Consider the following 22,221-nt stretch of genomic DNA (forward strand, 5'->3'; position numbering starts at 1 on the left):
CTGAACACTAGCAAAGGATCCTGGATGCCTAAAAGGACAAGAGAAGATCCCTGTGTAACCAGGTAGGATAAAGGAGAGAAAGTGAAGAAAAGGAAAAGAGGAAATGGGATGGGATCCACACTCCTGGGGAGGAGCTGAAGGAGAGGAGAGATTACCAAACCCAGGGAGGCCCCCTTACCAGTGGCAAAATATGCTGAAATAGAGGGGTGGATTCAGGGGCTATTGTAAGAAAGGGCAGTGGCTGATCTGTGGCAGTCAGGAGAGAACAAGACTTCCATGGACAGTCTGTACCACAGCCCTGCGCACCTCAGCCTGAGATGGGTGTCTGCCAATGTGGGCAGGGGCTGGGTGCTGACGCAAGATGTTAGGAGAGCAGACCCAGGGAGAGGACTGCTGTTGGCTGTGTGGATACGGCCTGAAGGGATGGGAGTGAGGAGCTCTGCAGCTGGGAATGCTCCTGGAAGAAGTAGGACTGCCTTAGAAGCAAGGCACCATTGTTGAGTGGCACACAAGGGGCGGGGCCCCCATCGCAACCTCTCTCCCCACACACCAGCCCTGGCCTCCATGGCCACTGGGAGGGATTCCCAACAGAGTGCCCACACCCCAGTCATTGCAACCTTGTCCCCCTCACACCTGAGCAAGTCCACATGCCCCAGTCATAGGCACCTTATTCCCTCCTGCCTGAGCAAGCAGGCATGCCCCAATCGATCACCACCTGTTGACAATCCCACCTAAGCAAGTAAGAGTCTCCCACTCAGTTGCTGCCTTTGCTCCCACTCGCCTGAGTGGAGAGCAGATGCTTGAGGTTAGCCCACACACCGAGATGGGACTGAAACCAAAACTGAGCCCCCACGGCTGTACGACTAAGGAAGAGGAATTAAAATCTCTCCATGCAGCTGCACAAGCCACAGATTTAACCCCCATAATCAGCCTGGTATATCCAACACCTGCAGAACAACTGAATAGATGAGTGCTCCCAGAACTGAGATGGGTCTAGCTTTGGCAGCTGTGGACTTTGGGGACATGTGCACATGGGAGTTGGGGCAGGTCAGAATCTGTTGCAACCACACTGCCCACAGCAGGTCCAGAAACTTACCTGAAAGGTCTTTGAGGGCTTCCTGGGGAGGTGGAGGTTGGAAATGGCTCACCATGGGGGCAAAGACACTGATAGCAGAGCCCCCAGGGAATTATTTTGTGTTGTTTTGTTTTGTTTTAATTAATTCATTTAAAATTTTAAATGTATTTTTTATTGGTCTATTGGGGTTTTTTGTTTGTTTTGTTATTTTTGTTTCTTTTTGTCTTCTTTTTTTCTTTTTTGTTTTGGAGTTTTCTCTTTTTCTGTTTGTTTCGTTTTGTTTTCTTGTCATTTTTGTGTGTTTATTTTTTGTAGTCTTTGCTTTTTGTGTTGTTTTTCTTTTGTTTTTGTTAGTTATGTTTCTATTGTTTGTTTTCATTTTGAGGTATTTTTGTTTGGTTGGTGGTTGTCTACTTTATTATTTGTGGGGCTTTTTGGGATCTTTTTGGTTTTGTTTGCTTCCTTTTGATTTTCTGTTTCTCTTGGTTTTTGTCTCTTTTCTGGGTTTTTTTGTTGTTTTTTGTTCGTTTGTTTGTTTTTGGCCACACCATGTGGCTTGCAAGTTCTTCCATGGTTCCCCAGCCGGGGGTTGAAACTGAGCCCTGTGGTGGAAGCATGAAGTCCTGGCCACTGGACCTCCAGAGAATTCCTGGCCCCAGGGAATATTAATCAGTGTGAGCTCTCCCAGAGGTCCTCATCTCAGCAACAAGACCTGGCTCCCCACAACAGCCTGCAAGCTTCAGTGCTGGATGTCTCAGGCCAAACAACCAGCAAAACAGGAACACAACCCCAACCATCAGCAGACAGGCTACCAAAAGTCATCCTATGCTCGAGACACCCCAAAATACAGCTCTTGCCACAGTCCTGCCTACCCAGCTCCAACCACCAGAGCACAGGCATCAGTCCCTCCAACCAGGAAGCCTACACAAGCCCCTGGACCAACATCACCCACAAGGGGGCAGACACCAGAAGCAAGAGGAACTACGACCCTGCAGCCTGCGGAAAGGTGACAACGAACATAGTAAGTTACACAAAATGAAAGAACAGAGGAATATGCTGCAGACAAAGGCGCAAGATAGAAACATACAAGATCAAATAAATGAAAAGGAACTAGGCAATCTACCCAAAAATAATTCAGAGTAATGATAGTAAAGATGATGCAAGATATCAGAAACAGAATAGAGGCACAGATCGAAAATATACAAGAAATGATTAACAAAAAACTAGAGGAATCTAAGAACAAACAGTGATGAACAATAATGAAATGAAACTACCCTAGAAGTAATCAGTAGCAGAATAATTGAAGCAGAAGAACGGGTAAGTGAGCTGTAAGACAGAATGGGGGAAATCACTGCAGTGGAACAGAATAAAAAAAGAAATTAGGACAGTCTCAGAGACCTCTGGGACAACATTAAAGGAACCAATATTCGAATTATAGGGGTCCCAGAAAAAGAAGAGAAAGAGAAAGAGTCTGAGAAAATATTTGAAGGGATTATAGTTGAAAAGTTCCCTAACATGGGAAAGGAAATAGTTGCCCAAGTCTGGGAAACACAGAGAGTCCCATACAGGATTAACCCAAGGAGAAACATGTTGAGACACATATGAATCAAACTAACAAAAATTAAATACAAAGAAAAAATATTAAAAGCAACAAGGGAAAAGCAACAAATAACATACAAGGGAATCCCCATAAGGTTATCAGCTGATATCTCAGCAGAAACTCTGCAAGCCAGAATGGAGTGGCAGGATAAATTTAAAGTAATAAAAGGGAAAAACCTACAACCAAGATTACTCTACCCAGCAAGGCTCCCATTCAGAATCTACTGAGAAATCAAAAGCATTACAGACAAACAAAAGCTAAGAGGAAATTCAGCACCAACAAAATAGCTTTACAACAAATGCTAAATGAACTTCTCTAGGCAAGAAACACAGAGAAGAAAAAGACTTACAAAAACAAACTGAAAACAAGAAGATAACAATAGCAACATACATATCAATAATTACCTTAAATGCAAATACATCAAATCCTCCAGCCAAAGGTACAGACTGGCTGAACGGATACAAAAATAAGACATGTATATATACTGTCTACAAGAGACCCACTTCAGCTCTAGGGACACATACAGACTGAAAGTGAGGGAATGGAAAAATTATATTCCATGCAAATGGAAATGAAGAGAAAGCGAGAGTACCAATTCTCATCTCACACAAAACAGACTTTAAAATACAGAATGTTACAAGAGACAAGGAAGAACACTGGATAATGATCAAAGGATCAGTCCATGAAGAAGACATAACAACTGCAAATATATGCACCCTACATAGGAGCACCTCAACATAAGGCAAATACTAACAGCCATAAAAGGGGAAATTGACAATAACACAATAATAGTGGAGGATATCAAGATCCCACTGAAACCAATGGATACATCATCCAGACAGAAAGTTAAGGAAAACACAAGCCTTAAATGACACATTACACCAGATACACTTAATTGATATTTATAGGACATTATATCCAAAAGCAGCAGAAAACATTTTCTTCTCAAGTGCACATGGAACATTCTTCACAATAGGTCACATCTTGGGTCACAAATCAAGCCTTGAAAATTTTAAGAAAACTGAAATCATATCAAGCGTCTTTTCTGACCACAATGCTATGAGATCAGAAATCAATTACAGGGAAAAAAAAACTGTAAAAAACACAAACACATAGAAGCTAAACAATGTTATTAAATAATCAATGGATCACTGAAGAAATCAAAGAGGAAATCAAAAAATACCTAGAGACAAACGACACCAAATACATGACACTGCAAAATGTATGGGACACAGCAAATGCAGTTCTAAAAGGGAAGTTTATAGCAATACAAGCTTACCTCGAAAAACAAGAAAAATCTCAAGTAAACAACCTATCCTTACATCTAAAGCAACTAGAGAAAGAAAAACAAAACCCAAAGTTAGTAGAAGGAAAGAAATCATAAAGATCAGAGAAGAATAAATGAAATAGACACAAAGAAAACAATAGCAAAGATCAATAAAACTAAAAGCTGGTTCCTTGAGAACATAAACAAAATTGATAAACCTTTAGCCAGACTCATCAAGAAAAAGAGGGAGAGGACTCAAATCAATAAAGTTAGAAATGAAAAAGGAGAAGTTACAACAGACACCGCCGGAATAGAAAGCATCATAAGAGACTACTACAAGCAACTCTCTGCCAATAAAATGGACAACCTGGAAAAATGGACACATTCTTAGAAAGGGAGAAGCTTCCAAGACTGAACCAGGAAGAAATAGAAAATATGAACAGACCAATCACAAGCACTGAAATTGAAACTGTGATTACAAATCTTGCAACAAAAGTCCAGGACCAGATGGTTTCACAGGCAAATTCTATCCAACATTTAGAGAAGAGATAACACGTACCATTCTGAAACTCTTCCCAAAAATTGCAGAGAAAGGAGCACTCCCAAACTCATTCTATGAGGCTACCATCACCCTGATACCAAAACCAGACAAAGATACCATAAAAAAAGAAAATTTATAGGTCAATATCACTAATGAACATAGACACAAAAATCCTCAACAAAATACCAGCAAATCGAATCCAACAGCACATTAAAGGATAATACACTCTGATCAAGTGGGATTTATCCCAGGGTTGCAAGGATTCTTCAATATACACAAATCAAACAACGTGATACACCACATTACAAACTAAAGAATAAAATCCATATGATCAACTCAATAGATGCAGAAAAAAACTATAACAAAGTTCAACACCCATTTATGACCAAAAAAACCCAAAACTCCAGAAAGTGGGCTTGGAGGGAACTTACCTCAACATAAAAGAGACCATATACAACAAAATCTACAGCTAACAATTAGTCAATGGTGAAAAGCTGAAAGCATTTCCTCTAAGATCAGGAACAAAGCAAGGATGACCACTCCTGCTACTACAACTCAACATAGTTTTGGAAGTCCTAGACACAGCAATCAGAGAAGAAAAATAAATAAAAGGACTCCAAAAAGAAAAAGTAAAACTGTCACTGTTTGCAGATGACATGACACTATGCATAGAAAATTCTAAAGATGCTATGAGAAAACTACTAGTACTCATAAATGAATTTGGTACAGTTGCTGTATACAAAAGTAACACATAGAAATCTCTTGCATTCTTACACACTAACAACAAAAAATCAGAAAGAGAACTTAAGGAAACAACCCCATTTACCACTGCATCAAACTGAATAAAATACCTAGGAATACACCTACCTAAGGAAACAAAAGACTGCTACGCATACAACTATAAAATACTGATGAAAAAAGTAAAAGATGACACAAACAGATGGAGAGATACGTTCTTGGACCGGAAGAATCAACACTGTGAAAATGACTATACTACTCAAAGCAATCTACACATTCAATGCAATCACTATCAAACTACCACTGGCATTTTTCACAGAACTAGAACAAAAAATTTCACAATTTGTATGGAAACACAAAAGACCCTGAATAGCCAAAGCAATCTTGAGAAAGAAAAATGGAGCTGGTGGAATCAGGCTCCTGGACTTCAGACTATACTACAAAGCTACAGTAATCAAGACAGTATGGTACTGGCACAAAAACAGAAATATAGATCAATGGAACAGGAGAGAAAGCCAGAGATAAACCCATGCAAATATGGTCACCTTATTTTTGATAAAGGAGGCAAGAATATACAATGCAGAAAAAACAGCCTCTTCAATAAGTGGTGCTAGGAACACTGGAGAGCTACATGTAAAAGAATGAAATTAGATCATCCCTAACACCATACACAAAAATAAACTACTCAAAATGGATTAAAGACCTAAATGTAAGGCCAGACATTATAAAACTCTTAGATGAAAACATAGGCAGAACACTCTGTGACATAAATCACAGCAAGATCCTTTTTGACACCCCTCCTAGAGAAATGGAAATTTTAAAAAACTAAACAAATGGGACCTAATGAAACTTAAGTTTTTGCACAGCAAAGGAAACCATAAACAAGACGAAAAGACAACCCTCAGAATGGGGGAAAATATTTGCAAATGAAGCAACTGACAAAGGATTAATCTCCAAAATGTACAGGCAGCTCATGCAGCTCAATATCAAAAAAACAAACAACCCAATCCAAAAATGGGCAGAAGACCTAAATAGACAGTTCTCCAAAGAAGGATAGATTACCAACAAACACATTAAAGGATGCTCAATGTCACTAATAATTAGAGAAATGCAAAGCAAAACTACAATTAGGTATCACCTCAAACCAGTCAGAATGGCCATCAGCAAAAAAATCTACAAACAATAAATGCTGGAGAGGGTGTGGAGAAAAGGGAACCCTCTTGCACTGTTGGTGGGAATGTAAATCGATACAGCCACTATGAAGAACAGTATGGAGGTTCCTTTAAAACTAAAAATAGAACTACCATACGACCCAGCAATCCCACTACTGGGCATATACCCTGAGAAAACCATAATTCAAAAAGAGACACGTACCACAATGTTCACTGCAGCTCTATTTACAATAGCCAGGACATGGAAGCAACCTAAATGTCCATCAACAGATGAATGGATAAAGAAGATGTGGCACATATATACAATGGAATATTACTCAGCCATAAAAAGAAACAAAATTGAGCTATTTGTAGTGAGGTGGATGAACCTAGAGTCTGTCATACAGAGTGAAGTTAAGTCAGAAAAAGAAAAACAAATACCGTATGCTAACACATATATATGGAATCTAAAAACAAATGGTTCTGAAGAACCTAGGGCCAGGACAGGAATAAAGATGCAGACGTAGAGAATGGACTTGAGGACACAGGGAGGCAGAAGGGTAAGCTGCAATGAAGTATAAGCAGCTTCTAGAGGGGTGGGAAAGGGAGGTTGGGAGGGAGATGCAAGAGTGAGGAGATGTGGGGATATATGTATATGTATAGCTGAATCACTTTGTTATAAAGCAGAAACTAATACACCATTGTAAAGCAATTATACTCCAATAAAGATGTTTAAAAAAAACAACAGAGCTGGAGGAATCAGGCTCCCTGACTTCAGACTGTACTACAAACCTACAGTCATCAAGACACTATGGTACAGTATGGTACTGGTACAAAAACAGAAATATACATCAATGGAACAGCATACAAAGCCCAGAGATAAACCCACACACCTACAGTCACCTTATCTTTGACAAAGGAGGCAAGAATATACAATGGAGAAAAGACAGTCTCTTCAATAAGTGGTGCTGGGAAAACTGGCCAGCTACATGTGAAAGAATGAAATTAGAGCACACCGTAACACCATACACAATAATAAACTCAAAATGGATTAAAGACCTAAATGTAAGGCCAGATACTATAAAACTGTTAGAGGAAAACATAGGGAGAACACTCTGTGACATAAACTGCAGCAAGATCTTTTTCCATCCACCTCCTAGAATAATGAAAATAAAAACAAAAATAAACAAATGGGACCTAGTTAATTTATTAATTAAACTTCAAAGCTTTTGCACAGCAAAGGAAACCATAAACAAGTTGAAAAGATAACCCTCAGAATGAAAGAAAATATTTGCAAATGAAGCAACTGACAAGGGATTAATCTCCAAAGTTTACCTGCAGCTCAATATCGAAAAAGCAAACCAATCAAAAAGTGGGCAGAAGATCTAAATAGACATTTCTCCAAAGAAGACATACAGATGGCCAAAAAGCACATGATAAGATGCTCAACATCACTAATTATTAGAGAAATGCAAATCAAAACTACAATAAGGTATCACCTCACGCAAGTCAGAATGGCCATCATCAAGAAAGTCTACAAACAATAAGTGCTGGAGAGGGTGTGGAGAAAAGGGAACCCTCCTACACTGTTGGTGGGAATGCAAACTGGTACAGCCACTATGGAGAACAGTATGGAGGTTCCTCAAAAAAGTAAGAATAGAGCTACCATATAATCCAGCAGTCTCACTCCTGGGCATATATACGGAGAAAACCAGAACTCAAAAGGATGCATGCACCCCGATGATCACTGCAGCACTATTTACAATAGTAATAGTAAATAGGACATGGAAGCACCTTAAATGTGCATCAACAGAGGAATGCATAAAGAAGATGTGGTACATATATATACAACTAAATATTACACACCCATAAAAAAGAAAAAAAATAATGCCATTTGCAGCAACATGGATGGACCTCGAGATTCTCATACTTAGTGACTTAAGTCAGACAAAGAAAGACAAATATCATATGATATCATTTACATGTTAAATCTAAGAAAAGGCTACAAATGAACTTATCTACAAAACCGAAATAGAGGTAGAAAATAAACTTATGGTTACCAGTGGGTGAGGGTGGGGGAGGGATAAATTGGAAGATTGGGATTGACACATACACATTACTATATACAAAACAGGTAACTAATAAGGACGTCCTCTACTCAATACTCTGTAATAGCCTCTATGGGAAAACAATCTTAAAAAGAGCAGATATATGTATTTGTGTAAAAGATTCACTGTGCTGTACACCTGAAACTAACACATTGTAAATCAATTATACCCCAATAAATGTTTTTTCAAAATAAATAAATGAAATAAAATATATTAAGTTTTTAAAAAAGAACAAATAAGGAAATTACAGATAATACAGAACTATCTGTATTATCATAGATAATAATGCAGATATTAACGCAGAACTATAATAACAATGAAACAAATTATTCTAGCTGTGATTACCAACTATGGAAATCTGAATGCCTCCAACAAACTTTATTAGGCTGCTTATATTTCCTTCTATATACATCACACTTTTCATTTGCATATAGGAAATCTAATCAATAAATAAATCAAAACTGTTCCTGATTTTCCTTGTTCAAAAACAGAACTAGTTTAGATCACCCCAGCTCTATAACCCACAAAATACAGAGACCCCAAAAGACATGTACAAGAATCTTCATAGCAAGAAACCTGCAGTAATCCCAGCCTAGAATCAACCCAAATGTCCATCTTCAGTAAAATGAATATACATTATAGATTATGATATATATGTTCCTAAAATAGACTACTACATAGTAATGAGAATAAATGACTATATACCCAACAACACAAGTGAATCTGAAAATGGGCACAAAAGTAGCAGGAAACAAAAGAGGGCATAGTATATGATTCCAGGCAAAGCAGAATTTTGGTGCCAGAACCCTCTGGCAAGAGCACAGTGACTCGAAGAGCCACAAAGCGAATCTTTGGGATGATAATAATGTTCTGTTTCTTAAACTGTACACTAATTGCACAGATGTTTTTACTTTGTAAAAATACAGTTGACCCTTGAACAGCAACATGTTTGAACTCTGTGGGTTTACTTACACTTGGATTTTTTTCAATAGCAAATACTACAATATATACAACCTGCAGTTGGCTGGATCCATGTTTGGTTGAATTCACAAATACAGAGGGGCAACTAAAAGTCATATGCAGATTTTCAACTGCACAGAGGGTAGGTGCCCCTAACCCCCATGTTGTTCAACGGTCAACTGTAATCAGTCTGTATACTAACGATTTGTGTACTTTTCTATATACGTGTTGAACGTAAATTAAAAGTTTACTTTAAAAAAAAACAGATTTTTCAATTCTGAAATTAATTCTGTCCCTCACACAAATCTCAAAAGTTTATCTTCACTAAGCTATCTCTTCTAAGATAACGGGTCTTACTTTACATGCCTAAAATACTGTGTACTTCAAATCCAGGTCTCTAGTTAACTCAATGATTCACTTTTCATTTAAGTTTATTTTGCTCTTGCTCTTTTTTTAATGTATATATTCCATGAGTTCAAAATTAACAATGCAGCTACTCAAGGAAGTTAGTCTAAATCTGCAATTTACACAGTGATAAGAGACAACCACTGTAAATAACACCCATGTTAATGTTCTAGCTATATAATTAAAATTTTTATTCCAAGGAGTTATCTACTGACAAACTGATGGACACAGTGAAAATTTTAATTCATGCTCATGGAGTTCTCATAGAAATGGGACCTAAGAAGGGACCAAAGGAGCCAGTTTTTATACTTTTTAGACAGAGAAACACTAAATTTATAAGAAATTTATAGGACAAAAATAACTTAGGCTTTGGGTGCTTAATTAGTGAAGAATCTAAACTGAGTTTGGGCTTGGGGTAATAAATTAAAGAAGTAACAAGGTCTGTTTGTATAGGCTTTTTGACCTCAAATTCACTATCTCTGTTGATAAGAATTTCCTTCTATTTTCATTTTTCACATGCAATTTATTCCCTACTTTCAGGAAGACAGAGAGGAGGCTCAAAGTGTCCCTCTTGCATCAGCTCTTTCTTAAGTAACTTTAATTCAAAATAATCAATATGCCATTGAGGCACACTTTGGGGCAACGTACCCTGGGCCCCAACAATAGCAATAATAAAATATTTATAACAAGAGAATTCACCAAATTGAATATTTAAAAAGCAAACAAAAAATACCAACTACAGAACCATCTATCAAGAAATTCAATCCAACAAATATTTTGTGAACACTTACTATGAATATGAAAATCTATTAAACACAGAAGGAAATCAAAACATAATAAGGGGGGACTTCTCTGGTGGCGCAGTAGTTGAGAGTCTGCCTGCCGATGCAGGGAACACGGGTTCGTGTCCCGGTCTAGGAAGATCCCACATGCCGCGGAGCGGCTGGGCCTGTGAGCCATGGCCGCTGAGTCTGCACGTCTGGAGCCTGTGCTCCGCAACGGGAGAAACCACAACAGTGACAGGCCCGTGTACCGCAAAAAAAAAAAAATTTTTTCTACTCACTAAAAAGTAACTTTTTTAAAAAAACAAACAAAAAAAATCATGAATAAGGCATGGTCCCTGTCCTATCTGAGATAAAGATATATCAAATAATTACAGTAAATTCACTGGTATGGAGCACTTAATATATACCTGTACCTGAAGTCTGTTTTTTGTAAGTCAAAAATTCAGAGACTGAGTATATGCTTCCATAATTAAAAGTTATATTATTATAGACAAAATACAACCAAGTGAATCTGGGCTACATCCTCATTTTTCTCAGAAGACAGGATAATATAAAAATAGCAATAAACTGAATATCAGGAGACCTAGATTTTAGTCTTGCTGTTGTTATTAAATAGTTGTAAGACCGCAAGCAAGTCATTAACTCCTTTAAATTTTGCTTCTTTGTCTGCAAAATAAGGCAGTTGATTTAAATCAACTTTGAAACAACTTCTCAAAAGATTCTGTAAGAGAAAGCCAAAAACTAAAGAGGGAAAATAATCTACATGGATGAACAAAAATACAGAGTTTTTAAGCAGGAATATCTACTAACTACATGGTAACAGAGTCTTCTAATGAAAACCTAGAGTAACTAACCCTAGACTAAAATCAGAAGACCTGGGTTCTAGTACTACTCATATGACTATAGGCAAATAACTTGACCAATTTCAGCCTTAGTTTCCTGAACATTAGGTATTAGCTTCCTATACAATTGGGACATCTACTTTGCTACCCTCACATGGCTGCTATTGAAAATAAACTGATACAAAAACGTGTTATTTTGTAAACTTAAAAATTGTACAAATATTCCCATTACTAAAATATGATTTAAGATAATTTTGTATGGACAGTGAAATTTTATTTATTTTTCTACTTAATTTTCTCTAAGGAAAAAAATATCAAGAGTAACAAATTAGTTATTGTGTATACGGCACCTCAATCATTACCAAAAATCCTGTTGATAAAATCTCAAAACATTTCATCATTAGGACAAATATTTGACAACATCATTAAGTATTTACTACATTCCAGATTCTGTGATAAATCCTCATAATAACCATATAAGACAGGTAATACCATTATTCCCTACTACAATGTTTAAACTGGGCTCAGAGAAGTCAGGAAACGTTCCCCAAATCACAGAACTAATGAGTGGAAATGCCAAAATTCTAATCCCAAGAAGTCAAACTCCAAAGTCTAAGTCCTTAAATATAAACACTATAGCACCTCTACATACCTCTTAATACTACTTTTATAACACTTTTAGGTGCCTCAGTTTCAACTCTACCACTAGTCTAAAGAGAATGACTACACTATCTGCATATGCAGAAAAACCTACAAATCATTTTTTAAAGCTTAATTTCAGCTCTGGGATCTGAACCTCTGACAGACATTCAGAGCTTTGTCATTCTTTCTCCTTCTAATTAAATATGAGAAAGGGAAATGGTGAAAGCATTATATGAAAGGGAAGGGAGAAAGGCTCTCTAAAACCTTTATGTAAGGTCATTTTTCTCCTAGTGTCTTTGATTCTACTGGTTCAGCAAGCTGAAAGATACTACCTAAGGTAGAACTTTGGGTCTTCTCCAATCAGTGAAGTTAAGAACCTGCTGACTACATATACTCAAAAACAGGATTTGCCAATTCTAAGTCTTCCCCATAGATGAACTTACTGACTGTCCTCTGACAACAAGGATGGCAAAAGCTTGGATCAGCCCTACATAATAATGGTTCACTGAGAAAACTTATGATTCCCAAACTCTTAAATTTCTAAACATCAGTATTTCAAAAAGAGCCTTATATGACTACAGTTATTATTATATAGCCCAGCAGAGACATTTCTTTATTGCCCAAGCTGAAAGGCAATAAAGAAAAGGTTATAATTACTAATAACTTCAGTAAAACCAATAAATATAAATTAAAAAGGAACCTATAATGTGGCTCCAGGGACATCTCTCATAAAATACAAAAGAATATAACAAATGGCCAAAATAAAAATAAACTATGTATAAAAAGCAGGAAAACATTCTGCTGAGAAATGACTAAGATGAAAAGATAATCTATAATACTACTATGTGTATACTGGGTTAATTGTAATTAATCAAACTTTTCACTGAGTTGTCAATGTAACACTTAATTGGCATATAAGTATTTTTTAAAATTATGGTGAAAGGTATGAATATGTGACACAAGTATTTTGTCTCCATCTGCTGGAAAGTAACAGCACTATCCTAACATCAATAAAATTTGTAAATGCTGGCAAAGTAAGAATTTCTGAAGATATGAAATCACCATCTTTAATATTTATACATCATTTTCATGAAACTTCAGAGCTTGAATACTTTTTACATTTTGTTATAGAATGTAACAAACCAAAGGATTACATCCTTACAGAACCATACTTTTCATTAATCCATTCAAAATATAAACTCAAATATAAAAACATTTACTGAGTATAAAAATATTTAATAAATTTGCTAACATATTATAGTTAAAATAATCTTCCCAAGTACTAATAATTTAAATGAGGCCTTAAAAGACTGCATGTTTTATCATTGCTTTCCTATATGTAAACTGAATCTTTAGTAATAATCCATAGATGCTCATAATATAAAACCATACAAATTTCACATCAGATAATCAATATACATCACTGTTTTGCAAATACATAAACAGACACAGATATCTGCAGACTAGATCAAAATTACAGCATCAAGCAGAAATATTTAAATAATAACTAGTGATAAAATTTAGATTTAATACATCTCAAAATCTGATTTAGAATATTATTCATTTTTGGAATTCATAATACATCTTGCCAATCTACTAGCAGACTCAGTTGATTCCCTTAGGAATACCAAGTTATAAGAAATGCCTGTGTGGCTACAATCAAAATATGAAGATACCTTTAGTAACTGATGACACATTACAGTCTTCTGGTGGAAGACCTGTCCCACCATCCTTCCAGTATGGATTCAATTCTCTTTCCAGCAGTCTGAACTGGAACAAAACATTTTCAGAGGTCACAATTTTAAAATAACCCCACCATAAAATATATTAATAAATTAAATACCTGAGACTCAGTTAACAATTGTAACCTTAAGGAAATACTTTAAAAACTCTTAAGACACACTCTTTTCCAACTTGCAGGAAATAATGTCTAAATTAACATTCATTCAATGCTTTTCTTGAATACCTACCATGAATCAGAATTGTGCTAAATGCAGAAAATGTAATAGTCAATATGCCTAACACAGCCTTTGCTAGCTTATGAGATAGTGAGGAATACAGACAATATACAAGTAACTGTCAAGTGCCTTGAAGATAGAAGTACAGAGTGTTAAAGCCATACACAATTCAAACTCCTCTCATGCTGACAAATCAAAGACTTCCTAAAGGAAGTAATATGAGTACTATTAGACCTAAGGATGAGCAAGAATTAGCCAGTTTCTTCTGTGGGAAAAGAGAATTAAGAGGTTCCAAGTGTGGGAATGAAAGCATGTTCATAAAGCCCAAGAGGAAAGAAAAAGCACTGCACCTTTAGGGAACAAAGTAATTCAGACTGGCTAAAACTTGAGAAGCATGAATAAACATCAATAAGAGATTAGGTTACAGAATAATCAGGGACTAGGCCACAGGAACCACTTTAAACTGCTATTGGAGCTTTCTGCTGGGGCAATGGTAAGTCATAAACATAATCAGCTTTGTGTTACACAAAGAGCAAACTGGTTTCAGAGTGGAGAAAAGACTGGAGAAAAGCAACATTATAGGTAGGAAACCAGTAAGAAGATTGTGGCAGTAATCAGGAAAAAGATGACAGTAGCCTAGTCACAATGCAAGTGTCTACTATGTTCCAAGCACTATGCCAGGTACTGGGGCTATAATTAATAAGCCAGGCATAGTCCTTACCATCAAAGAAATTATGGCCTTGAGAAAGGAGAAAGACAAGCAATATTAATATAGAAGAGTGCTATGAAAGTAAAGACTGCTATAGAAACATATACTAGGGGTACCCAATTTGACTTAAGGGGTCAGAAAATGCTTCTTAGAACTAATAATGGCAATTATTAGAAATAATGGCAATTAGATAGAGAAGAATGGAAAGAGTTAAATGTTAGCTTCCAGAACCAACCTTTGAAAACAAAAATGTTGGATAAAAAATTTTTAAAAAGCATTTAAAATGTATTCATGAGCTGACAAAAAAGTACAGAATCTCCAAAGAACAAAATTTAAGTTAGGAATTTCCTGGCGGTCCAGTGGTTAAGACTCTGTGCTTCCACTGCAGGGGGCACGGGTCCGATCCCTGGTCTGGGAACTAAGATCCCACATCACACGGTGTGCAAAAAAAATAGAAAAAAACAAACAAAAAAATTTTTATGTTAAAGGTTAACTTAGAGGGATAAGCAAAGTAGTAAGGATTTGACTTCTTATAATGTACACACAAAAAGATTCTGCCACCTCCCTTTTTAGCCTAATGTAAAATCTCACAGTATCTACAATTTCTTCCAGTGGTCTTATTTGGACACTCAGAGAGATACACATAAGATATTCAACAGGATAACAAAGACTAAAATTACAAACTGAGGACAATTGACAACTGGTAAGATGAATTGTGAGATACTATCTGAAAGTACACAAAAGACACAAGACTGAATATATAAAGAACTACCATCAGTAAGAAAAAGATAAACAACAAAAAACATAAACAAGCAGTTCATACTATAAGAAATCTAAATGACAAAAAAAAGATCTCTCCTAGTAATCAGAGGAATGCATATTAATACATGAAATACCACTTCTCACACATTATTCAGCATGACATAATTTTAAAGTTTGACAATACAGATACTAGGTATGGTTAAGAAACATACATTGTTGGGGCACAATAAATCGATATAATCTCTTTGCAAGTGTTTGTGAAAGAAAATAGGTGCATACTTAATAACTTAGCAATTCCACTTCTAAATATGCACTATGGAGAAATTTAGCACTGCTTGTAATAGTTTGTAAGAGTGAAAAACAAAATATCCATTCCAAGAGGAATGGATATTTACAGAATGGCAGAGTTAGATTATGAAAGACTATACAGTGATTGAAAGGAATGAAATAGAAATAAAATATATCAACATGAATCAATCTCTAAAACATGCTCAGACCTTCTAGTCAAGAGATTTATTAAAGTTCAGTTCATGTTGCCATGTTTGTCTCTGCTCAGGACAAACCGAAAAGATATACAAAATATAAAACACTGCTAAGTTCAAAACAAGATAAACCCATCTCTGTGGACCAGAAAAAGAAGAGAAATGCAAAGCAGTAAGCATAACTGAAGCCACATGACTATGGGCTCTATGTGCAAGCAGAAAACGTTAGTCCTTAGTTCAATTTCTAAAACATAATAAATACTAAAGGTGCTCCAGCATATATAGGGGAATGGAAACAAAGCCAAGGACTGGAGTGGGGAGATGTCCTGCTTATGAAAAAAGGTTGAAAAATTGGTATGCATCTCTATGTGCTACAGACTGGTTTTATAGATATATGCCATAGATCTGAAGCTTACAGCACAATGTGAGCAAAGAAGCCAAGAAGACACAAAGACTTGAGCATTGGCTTTCAAGCTTTTCTGTGACCTTGACCCATAGAGAGATTTTCTGTGTGTATGTGTATCCAAAACAAAGGTTTTAGGAAACAAAATGTATATTTGTTACATGTAATACATGCTGATATTTTATATTTTTAAATGATGACTGCAATAAATTTCTGACTCACAATATGAAAAACATTAGCATAAAGCACAAAAGAAATGATATCCTCAATATAAAGAAGACATATGAAATCAACATGCTTCACACTGAAGCCTCAGTTAAGGACCATCATTTTAGTCTTCTTATGATCTTCATTTATTTTCACTCCCATTATAGGAATTATCATTTGATTCTAAGGCAAGGGCCGTATTTTCCTCAAAATAAACCAAACATTATCATGTGTTAAGAAAATGATGATGTAGGAAGGAGAGATCAAGATGGTGGAGTAGGAGAATGTGGAGCTCACTTCCTTCCAAGAACACAGCAAAAATACATCTACATGTGGAACAATTCTCACTGAAAACCAACAGGAGACTGGTAGAAAGACTCTTATACAACAAAGGCTGTAAGAAAAATCCACACAGATTCAGGTAGAAAGATAAGAGAAGCAATCAAGTCAGGAATTGTGACCCTGGGAGGGGACAAAGAAAAGGAAGGAGATTACATGGACTCAGAGATCCTCTCTGGGGGTGAGCAATTCAAGCCACATATTGGGTTCCCTAGTCCTAGGGCCCAATGCCAAGAAGACAAGTCCCCTTAGCTGATTTGAAAACCAGTGGGACTAACAGGGGGACTGTAAGAAACCTAGACTCTGCTCATGAAGAGCACACAAAAATTTGATTACTCTCAAAACAAGGCAGCAGAAGTAGACTTAAACTGCCCCAGGACTCTGGCCAGTTTCCTACAACACCCCCAGCCCATACTCCAGCCTAAGCTGAGTGCCCACTACAGCACCACTTGCTCCATGGCACAGTTCCACACTGGGGCAAGGGATGCTGCACCCAAGAAGAGTACACAGTTGTGAGAAATGAACCCTGCTCAGATCTGGAACTGCATCTGAATGGAGTGACGGCAACCACTGAAGGTGCTTGGTGAGGCAGCGCATCAGAAGCAGTCTGTAACTCTGACTGGTCTGGGACCACCACAGCCTACTCCCTGACCGAAGCCAAGTGCCCATTCCAGCCCCTCTTGCTATGCCATGCAGCTCCAAACTGGGGCAAGGGCTACAGGACTGAGGGGAGTATACTGTTTTGAGGGACAGAGCTAACCTGACCCAGAATGGCATCTGATGGGGGTTGGGGGGAGGTGGCAGTCGCTGCAGCTGAATAGGGAAGCAGCTCATTGGGTGAGGTCCGAAACTCAGACTGGGGTCCAGAACACCACAGCCCACACCTGACCTTTGCCGAGCACCCACTCTGGCCCTTCTTGCTCCAATACTGGTTCCCTCTGGGGCAAAGTACTGGTGCTAGGAACGAAAAGAGTACACACTTAAAGGGAATGGAGCCAGCTCACTCCCAAATAACAGGGCTTCTGCTCCAGGAACTTGGGCCCCTACACCACCTCCAATAAGGTGGTGTTGGTCACTGAGCAGAGAAGAACCCCAGGCTCACACCTGGCTCCGACTCTAGTCCCTCCATCTTCCAGTCTCACCTCCTACAAAGGTGACAGCTGCCAGCATACCCTGTGAAAAGATGTGACTCATGCTCAGGTCAGATCCAGTTCTCCCATCAAAGCCACTGGGCACATGGAGACTGCATAGAAATGCTCCCACACAAGGACACTCCTTCAAGATCAGAGTAGGTAAATGTTTCACCTAATATCACAGACACAGAGAAAGTTAAGCAAAATGAGAAGACAGAAAACTGTTTCAACTGAAAGAACAAGAGAAAAACCCTAAAGAAAACAACTAATGAAACAGCAGTGAACAACTTAATAGACAAAGAGTTCAAAGCATTAGTAATAGGAATACTGACTAAATTAGAGGAAAGAATAGATGAACAGAGAATTTTAAAAAGGAATTAAAACCATTTTTAAAAGACAGAACTGAAGAACATGCTAACTGAAATGCAAAACACATTAGAAGGAACCAACAGCAGACAAAGTGATACAGAAGAAGATGAAATAAAAATTAACTCAATCTGAACAGAAAAAGAGAAACAAGGTTTAAAAAAAATGAGAACAGTTAAGGGATCTCTAAGACAACATCCAGCATACCAACATTCATACACTAGGGGTTCTAGTAGGAGAAGAGAGAGAGAGAGAGACAGGGCAAAAATGTGTTTGATGAAATTATGGACTGCCAGAACCTGAAGAAGGAAACAGAAATCCAAGTACAGGAAGCACAGAGGGTACTAACCCAACCCTAAAAAAATGTTAAACATTTTCTCTAAGTAAAAGTAAAAAGCTACAACAAGTAAGAAAAGTAAAAGCTACAACAAGTAAGAATCTATAGGAAAGGGAAAATCCCACTAGTAAAGGCAAATATATAGTAAAGCCTATGGCTCAATCACTTAAATAGGCTCTTACTAAGATTAAGACAAAAAACTGTGAAATCAACTACATCCACAACGAACAGTTAAGGGAAAACATGAATATGTAAAATACATCATTAAAAACACAAAATGTGGTGAAGGGTGAAGCCAAGTGCCCACTGGGGTGAAGGGGTTTAGAAAAATGTAAATCGTTTAGAATGTGTTTTAACTTAAATGACTACCAGTTTAAAACATGTAAATATAGTTATAGGTCAACATATATGAACCATATGGTAACTGCAAATCAAAAACCTGTACTACATACAAAAAATCTAAAGAAAAAGGAACACAGGCATACCACTAAAGAAAATCATCAAACCCCAAGGGAAGGAACTAAAAGAAGAAAAGAAGAACTGAAAAACTAACCAGTAAACAAGTAACAAAATGGGAATAAGAACACACCTATCAATAATCACTTCAAATGTAAATGGACTAAATGATCCAATCAAAAGACACAGAGCAGCTGATTGGATAAAAAAAAAACAAGACCCATCAGAATGCTTCTTGTAAGAGACTCATTTCAAACATAAAGACAAACACATAAACTGGAAGTGACAGGATAGAAAAAAATAATTCATGCAAACAGAAATGACAAGAAAGCAGGGGTAGAAGTACTCATTTCAGACAAATTTTAAAATAAAGTCAATAAAAAAAGATAAAGAAGGGCATTATTAACAAAAAGGATTTCAATGCAAGAAGAGGAGATAACACTCATTAACATGTATGCACCTAACATAGGAGCACCTAAATATATATATATAGCAAATATTAACAGACATAAAGGGAGAAATTGACAATAACAAATAATAGAAGAGGATTTTAACACCGCACTTACATCAATGAACAAATCATCCAGACAGGAAAACAATAAGAAAACAGTAATCTTTATTTATTTATTTATTTTTTTGCAGTATGTGGGCCTCTCACTGTAGTGGCCTCTCCCGTTGCGGAGCACAGGCTCCGGACGTGCAGGCTCAGCAGCCATGGCTCATGGGCCCAGCCACTCTGCGGCTGGTGGGATCTTCCCGGACCGGGGCACTAACCCATGGCCCCTGCATTGGCAGGCAGACTCTCAACCACTGCGCCACCAGGGAAGCCCAAACAGTAACCTTAAATGATACTTTGGACCAGATGGGCTTAGTAGATATCTACAGGACATTCCATCCAAAAACAGTAGAATAAACATTCTTTTCAAGTGCATATGGAACATTTTCCAGAATAGATCACATAGGAGGCCAAAAAACAAGTCTCAACTAATTTAAGAAGATAGAAATTATATCAAGCAGTTTTTCCAATCACAAGGCATGAAACTAGAAAACAATTAACGGGAAGAAAAATGGAAAAAACACAAAATGTGGAGACTCAACAATATGCTACTAAAAGAAAAACCAATGGGTCAATGAAGAAATCAAAGAGGAAATCAAACAAAACCTCTAGACAAATGAAAATAACACAACTTTCCAAAATCTGTGTTACACAGCAAAAGTAGTTCTAAAGGTAAGTTTATAGCAGTAAAAGGCCAACCTCAAGAAACAAGAAAAATCTCATAAACAACCTAATCTACCATCTAATGGAATTAGAAAAAGGAGAACAAACAAAAGCAGAAAGAAAGCAATTAAGATCAGAGAGGAAATAAATAAAACAAAGAACAAAAAAGAAAAAAAAATAGAAATGACCAATGAAACCAAGAGTTGATGTTTTGAAAAGATAAAACTGATAAGGCTTTAGGCAGATTCATCAAGAAAAAAAGAGAGAGGACCCAAATAAACAAAATAAGAAATGAAAGAGGAAAAATAACAACGGCTATCACAGAGATACAAAAGTATCAAAACAGAATACTATGAACAATTAATATGTCAACAAATTGGACAACAGTAATCAACAAACTTCTATAAACATAAAAACTTACAAGACTGAATCAGGACAAAATAGACCATATGAACAGAAAGATCACTAGTAGTAAAATTGAATTTGTACTTTAAAAAACTCTCAGCAAACAAAAGTTCAGGAACAAATCCATTCCTGGGAGAAGTCTACCAAACATATATAAAAGAACTAATATCTATACCTTCTCAAACTCCTCCAAAAATACTGAAGAAGAGGGAACATTCCCAAATTAATTCTATGCGACCATCGCTAATTACCCTGATACTAAAATAAAACAAAGCCACTACCAAAAAAAAAAAATTACAGGTGAATATCTCCGATGAATGAAGATCCAAATATCCTCAAGAAAATATGAACAAACCAAATTCAACAATATATAAAACAGATCATAATGATCAAGTGAGATTTATTCCAGGGATGGTTCAATATTTGTAAACCAATCAATATGATACATCACATTAACAAAAGGAGGAAAAAAAATCACATGATCATCTCAACAGACACACAAAAAGCATTTGACAAAATTCAACGTCCTTTGGTGACAAAAACTCTCATACAAGTTGGTATAGAGGGAAAATATCTCAGCATAATAAAGACCATTTGTGACAAATCCACAGCTAACCTCATACTTGATGATGAAAAGCTGAAAACTTTTCCTCTAAAATCAGGAACAAAGGGGTTCCAAGACAGCGGGGGAGTAGGAGGATGTGGAGTTCCTCTCTCTCCATGGATGCATCAGGAATACATTTATAGATGCAACAATTCTCACAGAACACCAGCTATACACTAGCAGAAGACCTTAGACACCGGAAAGGACTATAAAGATCCCTGCGTAACTGGGTAGGAAGAAAGAAAGAAGGGAGAAGGAGGAGGAGAGGAAGCGGGACAGGACCTGCATGCCAGTGGTGGGAGCTGAAGCAGGAGAGAAAGTCCCTCATCCGGGGAAGTCCCCTCACCAATGAGGAAATCAGTTGGGAGAGAAGGGAAGCATTTGAGGCTGTCGGTGGACAGTGAAGCGACCAACATGTGGCAGATGGGACACAGTGAAAACTACACAGACAGTCTGTACCATGGCCCTAAGTGCCCCGGATTGGGATGTGTGTCCAACAGTGCACATGGGGGCTGGGAACTGGAGCATGGGGAATGGAGAGTAAACCCGGGGCAAGAACTGCTGTTGGCTGTGGGGAGATGGCCTGAGGGAACAGGAGGGAGGAAATGGCAACAGAGAATGCCTATGGAGGAAAACCAGAATGCCATGGAAGCAGGGCACTACTGCTGAGTCACACGCAGGGGGTGGAGCCACCATTGTAGCCAGTCTCTCCCCACACGCCAGTGCC

General features: G+C 37.3%; 1 protein-coding gene across 1 annotated transcript in view; it reads right to left on the reverse strand.

Moving 5' to 3' along the window:
- CWF19L2 (CWF19 like cell cycle control factor 2) overlaps positions 1-22,221 on the reverse strand; it is a 192,226-nt gene that overhangs the window by 126,361 nt on the left and 43,644 nt on the right. The window contains exons 6-7 of the mRNA XM_007455881.1: positions 13,791-13,884; positions 8,619-8,624 (exon numbers count right to left, since the gene is read on the reverse strand). Coding sequence (XP_007455943.1) covers positions 8,619-8,624; positions 13,791-13,884 — 100 coding nt within the window. The remainder of the gene's footprint in view (positions 1-8,618; positions 8,625-13,790; positions 13,885-22,221) is intronic.

This window comes from Lipotes vexillifer, unplaced genomic scaffold (genome assembly GCF_000442215.2).
Source record: "Lipotes vexillifer unplaced genomic scaffold, Lipotes_vexillifer_v1.1 scaffold1581, whole genome shotgun sequence".
Classification (NCBI taxonomy): Eukaryota; Metazoa; Chordata; class Mammalia; order Artiodactyla; family Lipotidae; genus Lipotes; species Lipotes vexillifer.